At 46.0% G+C, this 22497-nt stretch overlaps 1 protein-coding gene across 1 annotated transcript in view; it reads left to right on the top strand.

Moving 5' to 3' along the window:
- LOC115311742 (twitchin) overlaps positions 1–17987 on the top strand; it is a 224392-nt gene extending 206405 nt beyond the window's left edge. Inside the window, exons 114-137 of the mRNA XM_042289324.1 lie at positions 247–368; positions 529–567; positions 696–761; positions 869–959; positions 2384–2587; positions 3142–3283; positions 3626–3825; positions 3904–4056; positions 4415–4460; positions 4667–4747; positions 4865–4970; positions 5477–5594; positions 6088–6260; positions 7272–7317; positions 7415–7562; positions 8349–8526; positions 10147–10905; positions 11802–11944; positions 12815–12971; positions 13542–13664; positions 14831–15028; positions 16017–16130; positions 16591–16812; positions 17614–17987. Coding sequence (XP_042145258.1) covers positions 247–368; positions 529–567; positions 696–761; positions 869–959; positions 2384–2587; positions 3142–3283; positions 3626–3825; positions 3904–4056; positions 4415–4460; positions 4667–4747; positions 4865–4970; positions 5477–5594; positions 6088–6260; positions 7272–7317; positions 7415–7562; positions 8349–8526; positions 10147–10905; positions 11802–11944; positions 12815–12971; positions 13542–13664; positions 14831–15028; positions 16017–16130; positions 16591–16790 — 3607 coding nt within the window. The 3' untranslated portion in view covers positions 16791–16812; positions 17614–17987. The remainder of the gene's footprint in view (positions 1–246; positions 369–528; positions 568–695; positions 762–868; positions 960–2383; positions 2588–3141; positions 3284–3625; positions 3826–3903; positions 4057–4414; positions 4461–4666; positions 4748–4864; positions 4971–5476; positions 5595–6087; positions 6261–7271; positions 7318–7414; positions 7563–8348; positions 8527–10146; positions 10906–11801; positions 11945–12814; positions 12972–13541; positions 13665–14830; positions 15029–16016; positions 16131–16590; positions 16813–17613) is intronic.
- Positions 17988–22497: the final 4510 nt, after the last annotated feature.

Here is a 22497-nt window from a genome sequence, read left to right on the forward strand (position 1 = left end):
GAACAGGGGAGAATATCCCAAGTAAGCCATGTTTTTCGTTAGTTAAATGGCGATTGTGGCCAAGTTGGGGCACTTTAGTAACCTCGAGGTACTCTATTACCTCTATCGGGGAAAAATACTTGGTTGCCGCGGGGATTATTGGAGTCTCTACGCAGATTTCTGAGGGTCTTTTGGGCCAAGGGTTATGAGGATCGCGTATATTAATTAGAATTACCTTCCAACTGGATTTGCTTCCTTTCTGTCCAGGTTCACGACACACCAGATCACGGGTTTGAATCCTTCCAAGGAGTACCAGTTCCGGGTCTATGCCGAGAACGTCTTTGGTAGGAGTGAACCCTGCGAACCCACCGCACCGATCACCACCAAACGTGAGACATCTTTGATGAACTTACAACATTTTAATGTCTTCTTTTTTTTTATAAATTTTGTACTGATAGTTTTTTTAGGATTTGCATTGCTGACATCTAAAGTTTGCTTTAAAATTTGTTTGCTTTATTTTTTACGTGCTACCTGTTTGTTTTGATGCAGCCTCGGAGAAGGACAGACGCAAGAAAAAGAACTACATGGGTGAGTTTATAGTGTTATGACTGTTTTTGCTAAAGGTGTATCGCCTACTGGTTTACAAGCTGTTGCATTGTTTGAAGACTATCGAGCAAAGGCTAAACTTTTCTCCTTCTCGTCGTTATTCATTCCAGTGGACGAACACGGGAAGAAGATACGAGGAAAATCGGAAGGCAAGATTGCAAATTACGACCAATTTGGTGAGTCATTCCGATGCCTCCAAAACTCACGTTACACTTTTAGGTGTGCTTAAAACACTTTATCGCGCATTTCTAAACTGAATTATTTTTCTTTTTTCTCTTCTTAGTCCAAGATTTCGACAAGTACATTCCGCAGCCGATCGATATCAAGACGTCTAGCGTCTACGACTACTACGACATCCTCGAAGAAATCGGAACGTGAGTCACTCCTTGCCATCTTTTCTACTGTATAGGTACTCTCACTAATTAAAACTCCAGGAAGCCGCAAATTTTGTTTAGATTATCGGAAGTTTGAATTGTCAAAAATTCATCTTTATGTGATGCAAGATAAAATTATAATTTGCTATATGGAGGGCTACACGTACAAAGCAGATATTTGATGATTTCCTCTACACAGGTCTACTAATCATAAACAGGCATGCCACACATGAAACATTGGTGTAACGTATGGCATGAGCTTATTCATCCGTTAAAAATGTTGCTTATCGTGGACTGTTTGGACAGTACATGACACCTCAAAATAAAATTAACTTTGATCAACCAGCAAAAAGGTTGTCTATTATGAACTATTAAGCGGGGAAGCAACATCCGGCGGAAGCGAGCTCCGCAGGTGTTGCTTCTCCGCAGTGCACAGGTGTTCGGAAAGAGGTGCGCTTAACGGGACCGCGAGAACAGAAAGTGTGAATTACACGAAAACACCATTCAAATTAAGCTGCTTATAGATACATTGAAAATGTAGCAGGACAGCCCAAATTTTTAAATTTGTTTGAATTAACCAGGAGTACAAAATATCTCAATCTGCATTTTCACGAGCCTACTGTATTTTATGAGTCTTGACGTCTGGCACAACACCGAGATTTCTCTTGTACTTTTACTTCATTGCGCAGCAAAAGGGTCCTCTAATAACCTTGAGAATTATTCGTTGCTCAGTAAGTTACTTCAGAATAAAACCTGCGTTTTGCGACTTTAACATAATGAGCCTGTCAGCATAGTTTAGATTGTGAGGCTAATATTACGAATGAAAACAGATAAAATTTCTTCTGATCGCCTTCAGAAAGGAAGATGTTCACCACGCATGTATTTGTTTTGTCCTGGCATCACTCAGAGTTCTAATGCAACTAGAATGTGGCATGTACAGTCATGTCACGCTGTACACATCCAGACCACTTTTGTCAAGAGGTCTAGTTGTGAAGTTTTGGACTCTGGAACAAAACTAAGAAAATGCTTGTTTTGTTTGCAGTGCTCTTTTAAGATTTGCTTTTTTTATACGTGCTGCAAGCTAGTCACTATTAACTCTTCCAGCTTACTTGCTTCTACTGTTCTTTCACGCAGATACAGTAATCCTAATAATCTAAGGCTAATTTTTTTTTTTTATTTATTTTTGAATTAGGTAAAATTTGCAAATGGCAGCTGTTGTATCTCAACTACAAACTCAGCGCCTTAGCTCAGTGCCACACAGGTGTCGCACGCATTGTTTCGTGTTCCAATCGGATCCGTGGCTCTTCTTGCTTACTTCAAAAATGGGCCCACAAACCCGAGCGGGTTTGCAGCTAACTTTGTCATAATTTAGTGAGCACGGAGAGGTTTTCGCCATCAGCAATGCCTCAATGCATTCTCTTCAGCGGTGCCTTTGGCGTGGTGCACCGATGCCGGGAGAAGAAGACGGGCCACATTTTTGCGGCCAAGTTCATCCCGGTGTCCCACCCGATGGAGAAGGGCCTCATCCGCAAGGAGATCGACATCATGAACCAGCTGCACCACCCCAAGCTTATCCGGTTGCACGATGCCTTCGAGGACGACGACGAGATGGTTCTCATCTATGAATTGTGAGTGATGCGTTATGCTTAAAAACTATGAAAACAGCAAACCAACAAATTCTCAGAGTGTCCTTTAGCTTCATGGCTCATCATTTTAAAAGACTACCATTTTCATCGATTAGTAGGACTCCAAAACGTTTTGCTAAACTAGTATTGAGCATCCTTGAAGAAAAGAGCAGTGTCATAGGGGATTGTTTTCTGCCTTCTAACTAGGAGTATAATCGCAGAACTGCCATCTTGCAGGGTGTCCTCTGAACAGTTCTCTCCTTGCAAGTTCGTAAACATTATTTAAACAGGTTCTTATTGACCGGATAAGATCACATCTGTTCAGCACTGCTGCTATAGGTTCTACCTATCCTACTGTAGACACAGAGGCTGAGTTGTTTGCTTCACTAGAAATATGGATTTGAAACCTTTAGTGCATGCATTTGAATGGAAGAACAAGAGTGCATGATGCTTTAGTTGCGGTTAAAATGAGTGCTATGCGCTCGTCACAGGCAGTTTGAACTGTGTCCCCTTTTCCACGAGATGCGCGGTGGCACATGTGAATCTCGTCGTTGCAGCATGTCCGGAGGAGAGCTGTTCGAGCGTATCACTGCCGAAGACTACAAGATGTCCGAGGCCGAGGTCATCAACTACATGCGCCAGATCTGCGAGGGCGTGAAGCACATGCACGAGAAGAACATCATCCACCTCGACCTCAAGGTACGGTTATGTGCAAAAACAATCCACGCCATTTTGGGGGAGTGCTTTGACTAATCCTCTTGGGCACGGTACGTTCAACAGTGAAATTTGTGGCGTACTGTTGCTGACAAGATGTCTGTTTCGTATGCCTTCATCACGCACTCGCTGACTTCCTATATGCTTTGGCTGCACATGCACGCTGGAAACTCGAGAGACGCCCAATTATTGTCGAAGGTGGGAAGCTTGTGCTGGAGGCAGGGTATTTGAGAGACCTCGCTACCAAAGCTGCCGCTATAAAATCAGTCATGTCGATTCTGATCTCAATTCGACTTTTATCCGTTTTTTTTTTTGTTTTTTTTTCAGCCCGAGAACATCATGTGCCAGACCAAAAAGAGCACCAACGTCAAGTTGATCGACTTCGGTCTGGCAACCAAGCTGGACCCCAACGAGGTGGTCAAGATCTCGACGGGCACGGCGGAGTTTGCGGCGCCGGAGATCGTGGAGCGCGAGCCGGTCGGGTTTTACACGGACATGTGGGCCGTCGGCGTTCTCGCTTACGTGCTGTGAGTGACGCGACTTTCGTCGTTGTCTCGCGACGCGACGGCGGTGTCGTTGCAGCCTCGTCTTGTCCGAACTTTCAGGCTGAGCGGCCTGTCTCCGTTTGCGGGCGACAACGACGTCGAGACGCTCAAGAACGTGAAGGCCTGCGACTGGGACTTCGACGACGAGGCGTTTGCCAACGTCTCCGAGGAGGGCAAAGACTTCATCCGTCGTCTGCTCACGAGGAACAAAGAGTTAGTACTTTGCGTTTACTGCCTCTAATGCAAACATACTTTGTTTTTATGAGTCAAAGAATTTCTTTTTCTGCTTACGAAGCGGGCATTATTTTGGGTGCTACATGTTGCTTCTGCTCAGACCAAACATAATGATAAAACAGGGATAGTGCAGGCGAGCTGGTGTAACTTTACCTTTATATCATAAAAAACTCGAGACTGGGTGAAGAAACTTGGAAGCGACCAAGGTTAAAGAAAAAAAGGGACGACGAATTTCTCCATTAAGTCTCGGATGTTTTAAGGAAATCGCAAATATAATGATGAAACTAGGTTTTGCGAGAGCTCCCTCTGACATTTCTCTGGTTTCCTTCGTCCACAGCAAACGCATGACAGCACACGAGTGTCTGGAGCATGACTGGCTCAAGGTTTGTGTCCATTCTTCTTTTTGCTCTTTCCTCATATTTATTGTTTGGCTCAAGGTGTTCCTTGTGGAAATATCAACTTTGCGCAGTTACATGCATATAAACAAACTACAGAAAGGAAAAAGGCGCTCGCTGCCACTTTTTACTAGCGTTGAAACTTATGCAAAATATAGCGTACATTTTTTAACACCTTCCCTCTTGCATTCCAGGGTGAGATCAAGGAGTCCGCAACCATTCCAATCCCCAACAACCGGTACATCAAGTTCCGCGACCACATCAGGGCGAGATACGTAAGTTCCGGTCACTGCCACCTTTTTTGGCTGTCCTGTGGAATGTCTCTTGCCGCCAGCGTTTGTGGAGACCTTACATGCCACTCTGTTACTTTCCATCCTTCCAATTCAAAAAAGGGCGATTACTGGGACTCCTGCACCGTCCCCATTGGACACATCTCCAACTACAGCTCTCTGCGAAAGCTGCACGACAAGAAGTACAACATACACGACTTCTACTTCGGTGAGTTTTTTTATTCTCGTTCTTTCTTCTGCCTGTTCTCGTCGTTGAGAACTGTAGTTTATCTGGCAGTTACCAGATCATCCTTGTCCTAGTAGCTAAAAGACTATTCAGGCATATTTCTTTGTTGGGACCTTGATCAGAAAACGTTCTGGGATCTCAATTTAACCGTTTAAACAAAGTCTATCATCTTTGGCTAATATTTGATTTGTGACGGGCGAATTTTAGAACTATTTGCTATATGTGTTTTAAGAACCCCTTTGCTTCGCTAATCTGATGTTGAAGCTACTCAAATAGGAGCGCTACAAAATTGAGTAGACATTCCAGAAGTTGGTCCTCTTATCACTAGCATTCAGTCTTCTGGGAGCATCAGTTGAGAGTTGGCATGACATTAATTTTCTTTAGGACACCTCCTTCAATGGTGTTTGCTGAAAAGTATGGAGTTATGGCATTAAATTGTGTAAATTATATTTGTTGCTGATTCTCCCCGTTTGTTCCGTGTTCCATAGACCGAAGACAAGCGGTTCCACGCTTTGTCATCAAGCCAACCAGCGCCTTCACCTACGAAGGACAGAGTGCCAAATTCTACTGTCGCGTTATTGCATCTGCACCTGCGACTGTCAGCTGGTGAGACCTTTGCTCCTGACCATGTTATTATTTTATCTTATCATCCCCATTATTTGAGTTCTCGCATCTTTGTTAAAGTTTTGCAGATTTTATTTTAGAGACATTTTTTCAGCCAACTTATTCTTGATGTACTTTGTATAATGTCTATCTTATTAAGACGGTAATGTATGGGGTAACTCTAAATACTGCTATACCCTCAATTCTACATAACCGTTTTATTTAAAACAAATGTACCATGAGAAACAGGTAGTTGGCCGGTACTTGCCGAAATGTGTTTAATGCAACAAAACTTGTTTTCTAGTTTGTTTTCTTAGCAGGGCACTAGAGGTAGTACTTAGCTAAAGCTAGTCACAGCGAAGGAAGCCTCATCTCTTAGAACATGTGTGCTACTTCTTGCCTTCTGCTCCTGACAAGTTGAAGAAAGTGGCAAGTGCATCTAAGTTCCGAAGTCTACCAAGAGTGGTGGTGCGAGCCCCGTTCTTCCTTCTCCCAGGTACCGAGACAGCTGTGAGCTGCGGCAGAGCGTGAAGCACATGAAGCGCTACGAAGGCGACGACTACTACTTCATCCTCAACCGCTGTCGACTGGACGACCGCGGAGAGTACATCATCCGTGCAGAGAACAGCTACGGCTACCGGGAGGAGCCAGTCTTCCTCAACGTGCAAGGTATGCAGTGACGGAGCCTGTAGAATGCAAAACCTCCGTAACATTGCGGGGCTAAACATCTCATTCTTGTCGCGGCTGTTTGACCGTCAGCTGCTACTATGGCGGAACATCCGTATATTTTGTTTGTTGTACTTTTTTTTTTTTTTTATAAAGACCTGTTTTGAAATGTGTGTTTGAGAAAGTTCTATTCCATGCAACCAGCTCGGCCACATTTGGAATTATTTTACTGATAAGGCTCGATATTTTGTGGAAAGTTTCTGAAAAGTTGCACGGCATTTCCTCAGAGCTCGTTAGAATGAACTGTTCTGTGGCTTGAAACTTCTCTGTTATTTTCTGCTGTGTTGCATTGAGCCATTATATTGTTTCGGCAGAGGTACCTGAAAACTATAGCTCTGTTCATGCAACCGATTCTTACTTAGTCAACCAAGGTTGCTTTCCTTCTTCCAAGTGGTATGCCAACCACAATACTCCACCGTTCTCTCCTTTGTTTCACACTTTGTGCACAAATACAAACTTTCCCTCTAAGCACCCTCAAACGAAGCATTTTTTTCCTGATTATGCTTTTACGGCCACGGAGCAGTTACAACATATGCGTTCAGGTGACAGTTCTTTGACCGTAAGTGACGGTTCTTCGACCATGCCTCACAGTTCCTTGTCCATAAAGTGATGGTTCCTTGACCATAAAATTAGTTATTTTTTCATAAAACGACAGTACTTTGACAGTAAAATGACGATCTGATGATTCTTTGCTTGAAAATTGATTCTTCCTTGATTGTAAAATGGTAGCTCCTTGTTTACAAAGTGACGAGCCTGGCCATAAAATGACGGTTTCCTGTCTAAAAAGTGACAATTCTGGGGCTGTAGAAGGACGGTTCTTTGTTCATGAAGCGACAGTTCTTCGGCTGTGAAGTGATGGTTTCTTGTACATAAAGTGACGGTCTTTGACCGTAAAGTGGCAGTTCCTTACCCTAAGTGCCTGACCCGAGCTTGTCTTCATCTCTCTCCCCTCAGCCATGCCAATAACAATTCCACAGGTCCGTCTCGACGAACCAGTCAGGTGAGCTGCGAAGCAGTCTTTTTGTTTTATTCTCTTGCTCTGGGAGTGACTATATCGTCTTCTCATTGTCGTCTGCTTCTGCTCGTCGTTATTCCAGGCGGCGCAGAGAGCCCCTCCGATACCAGCCGTACGAGGAGCCAGCGGACTGTGCTCCCTGCTTCACATTCCACCTCAGGCCCCGCGTCATCCAGACAAACCTCGGGGTCAAGCTGCTCTGCTGCCTCTCCGGGAAGCCGCACCCAGAGGTAAGGAAGGACTGAAACTTAATTTAACCTATCCCGGCTGAGAGCTCAGCCAAGGCAGCGCTTGAACACTGCATTAAGGCAGCGTATGAAAGCTAATCAGCTAAACCAGTGTTCGGAAGCTAAGCTAACCTAAGGCAGCGTTGGAAAGCTAAGCTAAAGCAGCGTTTGAAAGCTGAGCTAAAGCAGCGTTTGAAAGCTAAGCTAAAGCAGTGTCTGAAAGCTATCTCTAGGAGTACCGATGTAAGAGATGGAGCAAAGCAGTGCTAGTCCACAGTGAGGTGAACTCTTGTGTTCTTGGACATTAAAAAGACGCTGAAGAGAATGACGAAATTTTTCTGAAAACTGTTTGTCTTTTACTTTTGATGGTGGAGGGCAGTATGTTGCTTAGTTCAGAATTTTCGGAGACACGCTTCTTTTTAGGAAATTTCAGTTGTAAAAATTGGCTCTCTAAATTTTGTGTAAATGAGGGGCATGCAAAGTTGAGCCTGTGTATAACAAATTCTTCAGACCTTCAGAGTCCATAGATATGTCCACTAATCCGAAAGTATAAGCCACAAGGGCCATAAAAATTAAAACAAGATGTTATAACTTGTATTTAAAATGATCCAAAACCCTAGGTGCTCATACAGTGCACAACTCTTAAAAAAATTCAGTGTGGGTGTTGCACATAAATGACACCAGGTTCCAGGACATTTCTCAACCACGCCACAGAAATCGGTCGTCCGATCCGCGTCAACCGCAAATCGACACCTACCGACACCACTCCTTTTTCATTATGTCTGGCAGATCAAGTGGTACAAGGACGGAAAAGAGCTGAGCAAGTTCGACTACAACATGAGCCACGCGGACGGCGTGGTCACGCTGGAGATCCTCACCTGCAAGAAGGAGGACGCCGGAAAGTATGTCTGCAAGGCCAAGAACGCGCTCGGCGAGGACGAAACCAACTGCTTCCTCATCATCGAAGGTAAGCGGCAACGCCGAGCCGGTGATGAAAGGGCGCATGGTGCGACGCGGTGAGGCTCAACCCGTAGGCTTGGACCCACCTGCCATGCGATCCCTTTCCCTAGCGTATAGCACCGTTAGTGCACGTCAGAATCCCTAATGCCCTAAGCCTTCACAGGGACCACAGGGTCATACTACACGGGCTGACATTGAGACGTTCGAAACAAAACATGGTCCAACAGCAATTCTCACCGACGAGGCTTTCGAGGGCGCGGGAGAGCGGAGCTTGGAGCCTTTTATGCTACCTAACGAGGCTGTGGTTGGTGCAAATAATGGCGAGAGAGTTGATTTGTGCTTCTAGTAAACGAGCAGCATGAGTTGCAAATTATGCTTGTGCAGCTGAGAGCTCCGCAGTCCCCGTAGCTCCGACAGTGTTTCAGCAGAGAGGTCTCTCAGTTAGCGAGACTCTTGTGTTCTACATGAGTCTCATCAGCTGCACAGCAATCAATGTACACTGCAAATGTCAACACCTCTTCATTATGAAACTAGACACAATTTCAAACTCCAGATTTTTAAATTTTATGTTGTTTGTGGACAAGAATGTCTAACGTGCTTTTCCATAGTGGAAGGTTCCTGGGTCAGTTCCGGCGGGCTGTTTCTCGCACTTCTAGTCTGATCTTCACATCTCCTAATGGTACTGGTAACTTCCCGAGTACAGTATAAATTCTAGAGAAGCAAACTCTTTGCAGTGCACACTTTGCATTTTTCAGGGGTGCAAAAAACAGCCCACCTGAACTTTTCCCAGAAGGTGCACTAAAGACGATACATGAATCATACGCAAGGGACGACTCACAAAGACGATTGGAGATCTCGCTCCCACGTCTGCCCTACATTCGAACCTCGTACAGATAAAAGTCAGTCATTAATCCACTTTTATACTACAACATTGCAACTTTGCATTCATGCGCATACAGAACACAAGCGAGAAGAAAAACGATACAAGTTTCTCTCTAGTGCACCTAGCAGCTCAAAACGAGGAGAATGGCGCAAATAAGAGGGGAGTGCTCGTCGTACTGCCCTCTGTATTTCTTGCCGTTTTCCTCACTACAAGTAGGGATGTCGCAAACCTATTGAGTTCTAGGTTCAACTTTTTCTAAACTTTTAGCGCAAAGTTTGACTGAAGTCGGCTATTATGCTTATGCACAGAGATTTAAAACGAGCTGATGCCACCTGGCAGAGGGGGGGAACACAATATTTATTGAGTATTGTGTCATATGAATGAACTAGATTATTAATAGTTCATATATTTCTTTTCATAGTGAGTAAACATAGGTAATCATTCCCTGCAACTTAAAATGGACTGCTGTATAAATTATTTCTCCCAGAAATTTCACGTTTTTGTGTAGAAGTTGGGAAACGTGGTTCAAAAATTCTAACTTCACCAAATTTTTTTCAAAAAGTTTGAAGGTTCAATTGGTTCAGCGATCTTTCATAGTTTCGGGCGTCGAACCTCATACTCGACAGCGGTTTGCGACAGCCCCAACCACAAGCACTTTCAAGGGGTCAGAAGGCACGCACACGCGGGTACACGGGGGCGCGGGGCTAACCCAGCGTTTGGCGGCGCCCGCTCTCTCCTCCACAGAACGTCGCCGCCTTCCCCCGGGGCACTCCCCGGCCGTCTTCCAACACCAGGCCGCCCCCGCTTCTGCGCCACTCCCCGCAAAACCCGCTTACTCCAGTTACGAGCCCTTCCCGTCCTCGCACTACTCCCGAGCCTCCGCGCTCGGGAAGTACGGCTACGCCTCACACAAGAAAGACTACTTCCACGCGTCCTCCAAATTTGCAGATACTCGGTCGGTGGCCAAGAGCTCTCGACTCGCGGACTACTCCTCGTCCTACTCTTCAGCCCACCACGCTAGTTCGGACTATAAGTCCAGCGCCTCCGCGTACAAGAGCGACTACAAGTCGGATTACAAGTCGTCCTCAGACTACAAGTCTTCCTCGGCCTACAAGTCGGACTACAAGTCGAAGGACTACAAGTCCTCGGACTACAAATCTTCGGTGAAGTCTTCGGACTACAAGTCGTCGGACTATAAATCCTCGGCCAGGTCAACAGACTACAAGTCTTCGGACTACAAGTCCTCAGACTACAAGTCCTCAGACTACAAGTCCTCGGACCTCAAGTCTTCGGACTACAAGTCTGCGGCGTCCTCCGCGGCAAGAAGAGATTTGGGATCTGCGGCGGCAGATCGCGTGGCAAGCACTTTGAGTTCAGCTGCGTCGAAGCTTTCGCCTCCGGCGGAGTCGCCATCCAAGAGAGTCCAGAAGCCCTATGGGAAGAAGGATGCCGTGGATGCGACCAGTCCATCGCGCTCTCGGAGTGCAACGAAAGACCTTGCTCGTGAGTCTGCTTGCAATCGTCCTGATGCACTCTCAGTTCGTTGAATTGCATGATGCATAGGTATAGCATGTTAAAAACTTGAGGATGGAGGACCAGCTTATAAGAGCTTAAAAGAAAGAAAGAGAAAGAGAGAATTGGGTGTGGCACCTCTTTTCTGGTATTGACCGGTATTCTGACTTGTGTGTCAGATCATCCAGAAACCTATCATCTTTTAGTTACTAATGTGGTTCTTACAAAAAGTTTTTTCAAGAGCCTATATCTGATGGCTGTTTGAATATTAATAGTTCATGAATTTCAATATTGTTGTGATTGGCATCAAGTTCATGTTTAAAAGTATGATGGAAAAGTTAGTTTAATTAGTACACCCCTATATACCATTTTGTGTGTTCTTACCATCTTAGTTTTAAAGTTAGGAATCTAATAAAAGTCTGTTGCAGAAGTTTACAAGCTCTCCTTCGAAATTGCAGACTTCGGCAGGGGTCTACTATTCTTATGGTACAGAGCGCGACACTGTTAACGCGAACAAGCGATCGCCAGTTTTCCCTTTTTTTCTCTTTAAAACCAAGGGATCTCATCCAAGTTATTATTGCCACGGAAAGAGCTCATTTAGTTCTATAATGTAAGCGGTGAAACATTGTGCTCGCTAATACTATTTGGAAGTAAAATGCGAAAATGCGCCGATGTCGTGTTCGCGCTAACAGTGTCGCGATGTGTACTGGAGCATCCACTTTAGAAAACAAAGAAATCCTCATGTGAGACAAGGAACTTTTGCATCGACAAAAAGGAAACATGTTTTATCCGATCATAAAGATCCTTTTATATTCGGTTTGCGGAATGCACAAACATTGATCATTCGATTACGAAGTGTGCTGAGGTTTCATCTGTGTGCATCATAGTTCCAGACGAGACGGAGATGACCGCTCCGACGTTCAAGGCACCGCTGCAGGACCTCAGCATCAAGGATGGAGACCCCCTCCTCCTCAAAGCTGTGGTGGACGGCGAACCGGAGCCTTCTGTGGAGTGGTTCAAGAATGGAGAGGTTGGGCGCAGTTTCGCCGGTCACTTTTTTCTAATCGATATCCAGGCAGTAACCGGAGAAGCAGTTTGCACACTGATAGCAGACGGAGAGTTTCCAGCAGTCCTTCATTGTATGTATTTCAGAGACCCGTGAACTTAAGGCAGCAATATGTACACACATTCTAACCTGTATTTATTGTTGAATGGCATTTGCGAGCCAACTGTAATGAAGAAGCCATTCCTTCATTGTTAATAGTTGGAGTTTACACACTGTGAGTAACTCATGGTAGCATGCTAGTTGTGAGGTACTAGTTAGGTAGGGTAGTTGCCGAGAAACCGTTGTTTTTCAGTATAGACTGTTTTATGTATCTTTTTTGTTTGTTTGCTAATGTTTCTGGAAGATGTTTTGCCCGAGTGGTTCGGTCATAAGTAAAAACAAAAAGCATTCATTGTATATTCACGGACAGCTCAAGAATGTCAGGCAAGAGCTCTCGGTTTGTATATTAGAATAACTTTGCGATATATTCTGTAGCCGTCAGTGTTTCACGGTTGCAACGATCCTTGACTGCCAAGCTGGATAGCTCGAGATATAGACCATTCCAATAATCGCCTTCTGCACGCTGGAATCTCGGTTTGCTGAACTGTGGAAGGCGTTCTGAGCTTGCGCAGCAGCTCTCTTGCGAAATTCCGGATTTCACTCACGTGTCCCCAGCCCAGTGGCTGTGGACAAAGCCCAAGCTCTTGAAATGCTTATAGTGCTAGGCTCGCACAGGCTGTAATCTAACCAGGCCTCTCCTTGAGTGCACCAGGCGGCCGATGTGTTCGAGCTGCGGGAGCTCGGCGAGGTCCGACGATGATTCTATGTTGCATTGTGCCGACACTTTCTGTGCAGAGCTTGAAGTCCTCCGAGATCATCAGCCTCAAGTACAAGAACAGAGAGGCTAGCCTGAGCATAGCCGAAGTCTACCCGGAGGACGAGGGAGAGTATGTGCTTACCGCGACCAACGCAGTGGGCAAAGTGGATACTTGCTGCAAACTCACCGTCCTACGTAAGCACCTCGCCTTTCGCGTTCCTCTTTAAAGCAACGCAAGGAGCAGTTCGAAGCGTAAAACTACTTTTCTGGAAGCCTTTTTTCAGCAAGTGTTTCGCGCGAGCCTAAATGTCGGCGAGAGAGACGCAGCCGCTGACCAATTGCAGCAGTTGGCGATGTCCCGGTGCCTTCGTCGCGCTGTCTTGCATAGTTTGCGTCACCATCATCGTGTGGGTATGGATGGCGACTCATTGGTCACAGTGCTCATTGGACCAGTTGTACGTGCCATCCATACCCACGCGCAGAGAGCGGGGTCAGGTGATGAAGGAGAGGCGGCTGATTGGCTCAACGAGCAATTTGCTCCCATCACAATGCCAGTTTAAGGGTGAACAGAGTAGGCAGCTGTATCACCGCCGACATTAGAGTTGCATCGCTTGTTACGCCGCGTGGGGACACTCTGAGGTACTTTTGCAAGACAGAGGCATCTATGTGTTAGTTAAATGCATAGTTCCCCTTCCAATTCTTGTTGTCGAGTTATCGTTGGTTTCGACCAGAGCAGCTGAATTTTGTGATGATGTTTCGCGACAGCCATGGAGAAAGACGAAGTGGAGCCGACAGGATCCGACGGCAAGTCGCCCAAGTTTGTGGAGCACCTCAAGAGCCAGGTGGTGAAGGATGGTGACGCTGTAACTCTTCAGTGCACCATCAGAGGCAAGTGCAATTCTAGAGCCTAGGCTCACGCCATTTTTCATTCGGTCGTTGCGAAACGAGCGTCAAAACTATGTTTCATGTATACTAGTGCCTTTTAGTAGGTATAGGTAGCAGGTGCTAGTAAAAGAAGTTCGATAAGGTTAATGGTACTTGCCGAAATATCTGTAACTCGTGAACAGCTTTTTGATAAAGCATTCTTTAAATTTCGGATGGTGGAGAAACCCTGACCTACTGCCCTTCCGTATTTCTTGAGCAGAATTCTTTGCAAGTTTATGAGCGGTTAATCGCTCTTGTTAAGGCTGTGAAGCTGCACGCCTTAGTAGGAAGGTGCGCTGGGATGTCGATCAGTCATTCAATCGATGGTCTTTATTATAGCCCATTGCATATTACGAGTTACTGAAAGACCACCTGGACCCACAGCCAATTTATCTAGTCTGGGCCCATTTTAATCAAATATAACAGTGCCAGGTGCTGATATTGAAAACACTGAAAATACATAAAAAAATTAACAGTGTCAGGTTAAGGAAATACAAAATTGGGGGGGGGGGGGGGGGGGGTTAAAAAAGAATATACCTTTTATTTTTATCGCAAAACTAAACCATGCATCGCCAAATGCTCATTCCTGCCCAGATGTAGCGCTAGTGGTCCAAACCCGACACCGAAATTTGAGGACTACTAACCATTGTCTTGCTAGAAAGTTATAAGTGATTTTCTTAAAATTTCAATAGGAAGATGGGGTCCCATACAAGAAAAAAATAAAACATGAAGGACGGACAAGACAGCTCATCTTTCTACCAGCAACGTATACCCCGGTCTCAGTAACTGGCATCATCCAGCTACGTGTATCCGAGGGCTCCGTCGGCCACTAATTTCCCCTTTGAAGATTTCAGAAAATCACTCTTAACTTATTATTAAGACAATGGTTAGCTGAAACTTTGGCATTTGGTCCACATTTAGGCACAGAACAATTCTGTGGAGATGCATACTAGTTTTGCTTTGCAGTAAGAGAAAACTTGTACATTTTTTTGGAGGGACACCCCGCAATGCTTCACCCGAGACGATTGAGGGAGTTTATTGGCACAGAAAGAGAACTCGATGCAGCAGGCAGTGCAGGTGTTGTCATCTATAATTTGATTATTTATGCCAAATATATTGAAATGTTACAGGCTCCACCAAGTTCGACGTGGTGTGGTTGCACAACGAGAAGGAGATAAAGTCTAGCAAGGACTTCCAGTACGTGACCGAGGGCGACGTGTACAAGCTCGTCATAGCCGAGGTCTTCCCCGAAGACAGCGACACCTACACGTGCGAGGCCTTCAACGACGTCGGAGAGGCCTTCAGCACCTGCACCCTCCACGTCTTGGGTGAGTGCACCGCAGCGGGGCTGCTGACCAATGCACAGAAGGGCTCAGCACCTTGGCGGGCAGTAGTTGTCGGCAAGGGGTACGATGCGGGGAAGAGGTATTCGCGGCAAGAAATAAACACCGACGATGAAGAACAAGGTTTTCGTTTCCCAACAGGCTTCTCTCACCAACATAGGACAGCAGATTTATGCTTATTCACCTTGGTGAGGAAGTGAACAGCATCGAGGCTAGGGGATCCTCGAACTTTTTCTATCTAGAGGAACAGCTCTCTGCCTTAAATGATAGACAAGGAACCCCTCGTGGCATTGCCTACAGGCATCGTTAATAATGTTCATGCAGGGTGGCATTTGACCCGTAGTCGTGCATCAGTGCACAGTTCAGATATGCTATATTGGTGCTCAGATTGGAATAATACTTTGCCTTGCATCAGGGAGGGCCAGGAGAATTTATGCACTCGAGGAACCTTTGAAGGTAAATACTTCGTGGGGAACCTCCGGATTTTTAGGAACGCATTCTGCTAGTGGTACACCAGGGCATACCAATTCGACTCCTGTCAAAGTTGATGCCATCAACAGCCTTCTTTGCCAGTAAAGGAACCGTCAGGTCATTATCTTATATCACAGCTTCTCAGACCGGATTCCTAAGTAGTTCCCCAGACTGCCATCATTGCTTCCCAAGCTCTCAAATTTCCTCAGCCATCTGTGTCGCCGAGTAAAATGTATTTCCAGCTTTAAGCAACGTTTCAGCAGATTTCAGCCACTCTTGGTGAATAGCTATGGAACAAACGCTCTTTTTTAATCTTCTTTACTGCTTATAATGTCCATAAGATTTTGCACTGCTTGGGGCTCCTTCAGGTTGGAAAGTTTGAGAGCACTGTCCTGGATTTGTGAACAGCATTTCTCTGCTTGCTTGCTAGAGTTGTTTTGTCGCTGGCTTCGGTAATTGTTAAAAAAAGACACCGAGGACAATGGACGTTTTTGCTGATCAGTTCCAGGTGAGCCCTTCAAGGGACCCGGCTTTTCAATCTACCCCAAGTCCGCAACGGCCGGAGAAGGTCAGCCCGCCGTCTTCAAGTGCGTCACCGACAAGGAGGCACTCGGAGGTGAGTGTCGTTTTCCCAACGCTGTCGTCAAACTCATTTGTACGGCGCTGAATCGCAAGACTCAAAAGCCCAGTCTTTAATGTCGGCACGAAAGTGACCAGTTTGTTGGAACCTACTTTCGTGTCACAGTAATAGTTTCTGAAAGACAGAAGTAAAAATTCAATTTTATGGTAGTCACTCTAGTAGGGGGTTCTATACTAAGGGCATTGTGGTTTCAGCTTATTGGTTCAAAAACATTAGGTAAAACAGATATTGTGAACTCTGCTTCATAAGACAATACTTTAGGAGACAGGCAAAGGGCCGCTGCGCTGTTGTACTTTCTCGCCTTTTTGCGACACATTCTGCCTACTCAACAAGGCAGAAGGTACCGCAGACTATTCGTGTCTAGAGAGTATAGCAACGGACTCTTACAAAGACTGTCCGAGCACGACCCTGAAGCGGAGCCTCCACCTTGTCGCAGTGCGGTGGGTCAAGGACGGCAAGACGTTGGAGGAGAGCACGCGACACCAGCTGTCCCAGGATGGACGCACCCACACGCTGACCCTGCCGCAAGCCCGGTCCACCGACGTGGGCCAGTACCTGGCCATCGCAGTGGACGCCACGGGCGAGACCACCGCCAGCTTTGCCCTCAACGTCGTCTCGGAGGCAGACATGCTATGAGCGAGGACGCGTCGCAGACGAGGTGAGAAGCCGCCGCTTTCATTACGGCGTCTGGAATGCTTCTCCGACCGGCGTGTCTAGCGTGGTCCTGAACTGGCAACAAACGACGTCACAGAAGCCGATGTGTCGTGTCGTCGAATGCCGCGATCCTGGCAGTTGGTGCCAGAAGTCCCTGCAAAAAGTAGGAACAAATGCGAGTTTTGCTGTCGTGGCAGAGTCCAACTATTGGCTGATGAAGTTTCCACGGACTGCCGAGCTAAAGAGCAACCTTCAGCAGAACAGCAGTCTGTTACATCCACCAGCACTGCTGCGACAACGCGACAGCTTTGTGACGTCGTTGGGCGGAAATTTAGGGGCCACTTTTTGGGACGCGTTAAATAGAGCAGTCGGGGCATCCGCATCTCTGAATGTAACCTTTCTCTGTCTCTCTCTCTTTCCCAGGTGCATCATCCGAGTCCCACCTGCTGGGACGTATACTACTTCTCCTTTCGTATTTATTTATCTCTTTTCCTTTTCCCGCGACAACTGAGCCGCGCCTTTTCAAACATTACTTCTTCATTTCGAAACTGTCTTCTCTTTTTTTTTTCCCTTCAATCTCGGCTTACGAAACGATACTCATCGATCCGCGAAGACTAGCGAACATGCACCGAACGCGGGATCGAACATGACCATCCTTCTCACGAGAGAACGGACTGAACGCAGGTGCAAAATGAAGCCGAGTTACAAACGCTTTTCTTTTATTTACTGTAGACTTTTTTTTTTTGCTTGCCTTTTTGAACCCTGGTTTGCTGTCTCGTGCTTGGAGTGTTTTTCTTTTGCCCAGGTGTACACTTGCGTTCTACCTTGCGTTCAACCAATCGCATACCCTTCCTTTCCCGGCAAGAGAACCAATCGCGCCACGCTGTCGATTTCAAGAGGTCTACCCTATTTCTCTGCAATCTTTTTGCCGTTTGACCTTTGCCGCGACCTCGAGTTGCACGACCCTTTCGACGACGTGCCTCAGGGTCGAGCGTCAAGGGTTGGGCTCTTTTTTTTTTTTTTTTACACGATGCAATTAAGTGCAGAAGGTGGGGGCAGCTTCTGCTAAAAGAGCCCAGCTCAAGGTCGTGCAAAGGTCAAACGCGTTTTATTAGTGACGCTTGTTTGTAGCTTGGCTGTCATTTTATGGGTATATGTGAATAAAAAAGAAGAACCGAACCTGTCTCTATTTTTTGTGTTACTCGTAAAGAGAAAGTACTGCTTGGCCTTCCTTCTGTCAACGCCATGTCAACTGTATTTTAAATGCACAAACGCCGGAGTTTTTATTTGGAACCGTCAACAGGTATGTATTCTAACCAGTACTTCGGTAAACATGCCTGCATCTCGGGGAAAAGTTATTTACAACACAAAGGAGTGAAACTTGGGAAAGTGAAATTAGCTTTTATGAAAGTGGTTTATCCGGTTTTTGAAATTTTAGCTAGCTCTAAGTAGGCAGCGAAATAAAAACATCAGGGTAAAAATTTTTAAGGTTTGTATGTATCCCTAAAATTCCGACTTTCAGAATTCTCTCTCTCGAAATCACTCAACATCTTTAAAACTGTGCATAGCTCTCATTTAGGTTATGGTGCTTACAACCCATCTCCGACCGATGTGGTTAGCATCCTCTATACCACTCGTGCATAGAAAGCAGTCTTGAGGCAGCAACAAGGAATGCCACAGGAGCCGGCGTGCCACATCGTCGGATGTCGTCATCCCGGCGGTTGGTCGTACAGGTTCCAACACAGAGCACACGTGAATATTGTTGTCGCCGCGGTGTCCCAAGTGCCAACTGCCAAAGTTTCCGTGGATCCTCGCACTGGAGAGCAAGCTACGGCAGAACAGGTGTCTGCGAGATTCACCACCGCTGTCGAGATACCGCCAGGATCCACGACGTACTCGGGCGAAAGCGAAGGGACCGCTTTTCAGGACAATTCCAGGCACCATAGTTAGGCAGATTTTTAGGGGCCGACAATCCGACCCCTCCTTGAACAAAAAGCTTGGGGCTCTAATATAATAAGTAGCATTGCATTCGAGCACTCCTCCGCTTTGTACCGGGGTGTAGCCTTCACTACGTTGCAGTTTTAGATTACAAAAAAGATTGAGGTACACCTAAGCACTTCTTATGAGTTGTGATGAGTTGTGAATGCGAAAGCATGTACATCATTCTTGCTGTACGCGTGCTGGCACGCTGACTGGCGCTGATGGATGCGCAGCGCCATGAGGTGGCCGGTCGTTGAAACTGATGCGCAGTGTCAGTTTCAAAGACCATGGCGCTGCGTGTCCGGCGAATGGGAGCCTGGTCCACCCGCGCTAGCCAATGGGATTGAAGCAGTGTAAAAGTTACCGTGGTCAACCGGCGAATAGGAGCTGGCTTGACTTGGAGAAGGATTTAAGAGCCGTTTGGCGTGGTTTCAAATTTGATGACGTCGGCTCGCTCCATGAGACAGTTAATGCTTTCGCATTCAAAAAGAGCCAAGCAGTGAACCCCCATTTCTTTTTTTTACTGTCTGTGTGCAATCGAAAGCAGAATGATGCAAATCCAAGAAGAAGACCGCCACCTTGGATGCATGAATATATATAAGTAGTGGTAGTTCTCACATGGGGTCTGTGAGGCGTTCTAGGGGTCCAGGAAGCTCTGCCTCATCGGTCAAGCCCGACAATAAAAGTTCTTTTTTCAGACCGAGAAGAAACATTCCAATTTTCAGGCGAGTTCTTTCGTGTGCATGTCATAAAGAGAAGTCTACTTCACACTAGCCCTCAGTTATATACATGTATTAAATCATTATCATAATTAACCCATACATTTCCCTTCCCCTCACCATGAACGGGGTCCTCCATCATCTCCGATGATTCATAAGTGGTCCACAAAACATCAATGGTTGAGAGCCACCGGTATATACTATAACTAGGGTTCGGATTTTTCGGTTAAAACCGATAAAAGTATGCCGAATATATTTTATAAAATTCAGTTTTAACCAGAAAAGGTCACTTTGATCTTCCAGTTGTTAAGTGTAACGACAGTGTCTATCGAAACATGTCCGAATGTATGGGATACACAGGGTGCCATTGTCACGTTCACCCGGTCCAACAAGCGAAATGATTGAGACAAGACCAGGTGAGGCAAAGGCATGTGCATACGTATTAAAATAATGAAAGGAAATCAGGAGGTAGTTATCAAACAATAGAGAAAGAAAAGGAAAAGTTCAAAGCAGACCGGAGTCCCCGTGGCCAAATCCCCACAAAAGCTCGACTTGCGCCTGACGTGGCGGGGCTTTAGGAGCATTGCGGGGCTCGTCGTGGCTTCAGGGATCGGAGCGTTGCCGGGCTCTTCGTGGCTTCAGGAACTGGAGCGTTGTTGGGTTCGTCGTGGCTTGAGGGATCGGAGCGTTGCCGGGTTCTCAGGAACCGGAGCGAGGCCGGTTTCGGTGAGGCTTCGGAAACCGGAGCGTGGCCGGGTTCTCAGGAACCGGAGCAGGGCCGGTTTCGGTGAGGATTCAGGAGAACGAGCGTTGCCGGTTTCAAGAAGCGTCGGGTCAGAACTCCTGCACCTGCCTGCCATTCCTTGCGATCCTCTTCTCCTTCTTTTTCTTCTTTTCTTCCCAGCTCCACACTCGTGACAGCCATCACAACATTTTGGTTTAATGTGCGCATCATCGATCGAAACATGAAGTCCGAAATGCCCCATGACTTTGCCATGTACAAGCGTTTTTTTTTAAACTCGTAGTAAGGAAGACTGACTTCATGCAAGCTCTGCATGTTGTGTTGTGTTTCGAAACCTCGTATCGTCTCTCTTTTGGCGGTCCCAATGGACCTTTTTCCAGTAAGCGTCTGCGCACGCGCACACCCTTTTCCCTTGACCTTGACCACCCTTTCGCCATTCTTGGGGGGCACTGTTTTCTTGCGACACTAATCTGTTTCCATGGGAGAAGGCGAGTCCGGTTGCCCTCCATTTGTAGTAGGCGGCGAAACCGTCATGAGGCGCTCCTCACTGGAAAAAGGTCTATTGGTTGATTGGCCGATTTTGGCTCGGGCAGCGCTCCAATCTCCTCAGCCTGCCAGTGTCCATTTCTTTTTCAGTGTATCTGTGCCGTTATTCTTTGAGTAATCACAAATGTCGGAGCTACAACAATAATCTGATCCAGTGTCCGTTGGTGGTTATTTTATATTCAACGAAAAAAGCCGATAAACTTTTGTGGCCATAAATATACGCCGAAAAAAAAAAAAAAGTTGATTTTTAAAATAAACATTGAAAAAAGTATGCCGAATTTTCAAAAAATAGAAACCGAAAAATCCGAACCCTAATTGTAACAGAATTCAAAATACCCAGTGTCAATGTGCTGAGCAAGTCATCAACACCTACATCCTTGCGACAGCTCAAATTAATGCCTCCCCTCCCCCCCCCCCCCCCCCACTTTGTGAGCTAATTTTGAGCCAGTTTTGTGAACACAAGTGTTGAGATAGAAAATGAGCAAAGAGCTAAAATAAGGTAGCGTGAGTAGAAAAAGTTTGAAAGGTCGTGCTTTGAAAAATTCCAGACAGCACATACTGCCAACATTTTTTTGCCACTGCGAGACAGAAATTCATTGTGAATAGCAAATTACTCCCTTTACTAATTTTATTTTCACAGAGCGAGAGTATAAGTGAAACCGCTTGCAACGGAGCAAGAATAACAGAAGAGCACCATGTTTTCTTGACTATAGCAGTATGGACCCGATGTATGGTTCACAGGGGCAAATTTCAGCTGAAATCTCAAATAGTTTGTGCCTTGTGCACTAGGTGTTGGACTTCGTCCATGATCGACTCCTGTCAAGGATGGCTATGTGTTAGTCCTAATAAATAGTATTCCATGCTGACCAACAAAACAATACAAATATAAAGTCGTGTTAGTTTTTGTTGTTTTCAAAATTCATATTGTTTCATTAAAACAAAAATAAGTGAGACTGCTCACTTCATTTCAGGGGTCGCTCTTTTCGGAGGTCCAGTGGGGTACGGTGGGTGTATCACTAGCAGTGGCATAGCCAGAAAATATTTTCGGGGGGTGTTTCAAGGTGCTGGTGCAATCACAATATATATATATATATATATATATAGAGAGAGAGAGAGAGAACAAAGTAAAATTTTGGGGGGTGTTCTGACACCTGAACACTCACCCTGCCTACGCGCCTGATCACTGGACCACGTGTTTAAAACCCCCACATTTGCTCCGCTTTACAGCAACAGTCTGTGGATGGCTCGTTCAAAAATATTAACCCACCTGGCCCACCCGTACACGCTGGCTCACGGTGCCCCGCTGGCAGCCCAAGCCCCACTGTCCCCCATTGCACTTCCAGAAAGGGAGTCCCCATTTCGGAGGCATCAAGACCGCGGTTCCTGAAATGCTTCGCTGTTGCTTGTTTATCTTTAGTACTACCTAATTGGTTTACAACTGCAAGTAGTGAGCATTTGTGGCATTATGACCTAGCCTGATCCACACTGTCTGATTGGAGGCAGCTATCTTAATCGTGAAAAAATAGGCGATGGGCACTCGTTAGGTTATCACTTTTACATATATACGTACTGTGCAATTTTTTCGGATGTTAAAAATTTTGGGGATGGGCATTTAGTGTGGAACGGGTGGATGTTCTACGCAGAGCTGTATATGGGGAGAGTTTGGCCAGTAGTTGTGGCGTCTAAGGTGCCGGTGAGAAGA

Source organism: Ixodes scapularis, unplaced genomic scaffold, assembly GCF_016920785.2.
Source record: "Ixodes scapularis isolate PalLabHiFi unplaced genomic scaffold, ASM1692078v2 PGA_scaffold12__126_contigs__length_90152505, whole genome shotgun sequence".
Lineage (NCBI taxonomy): Eukaryota > Metazoa > Arthropoda > Arachnida > Ixodida > Ixodidae > Ixodes > Ixodes scapularis.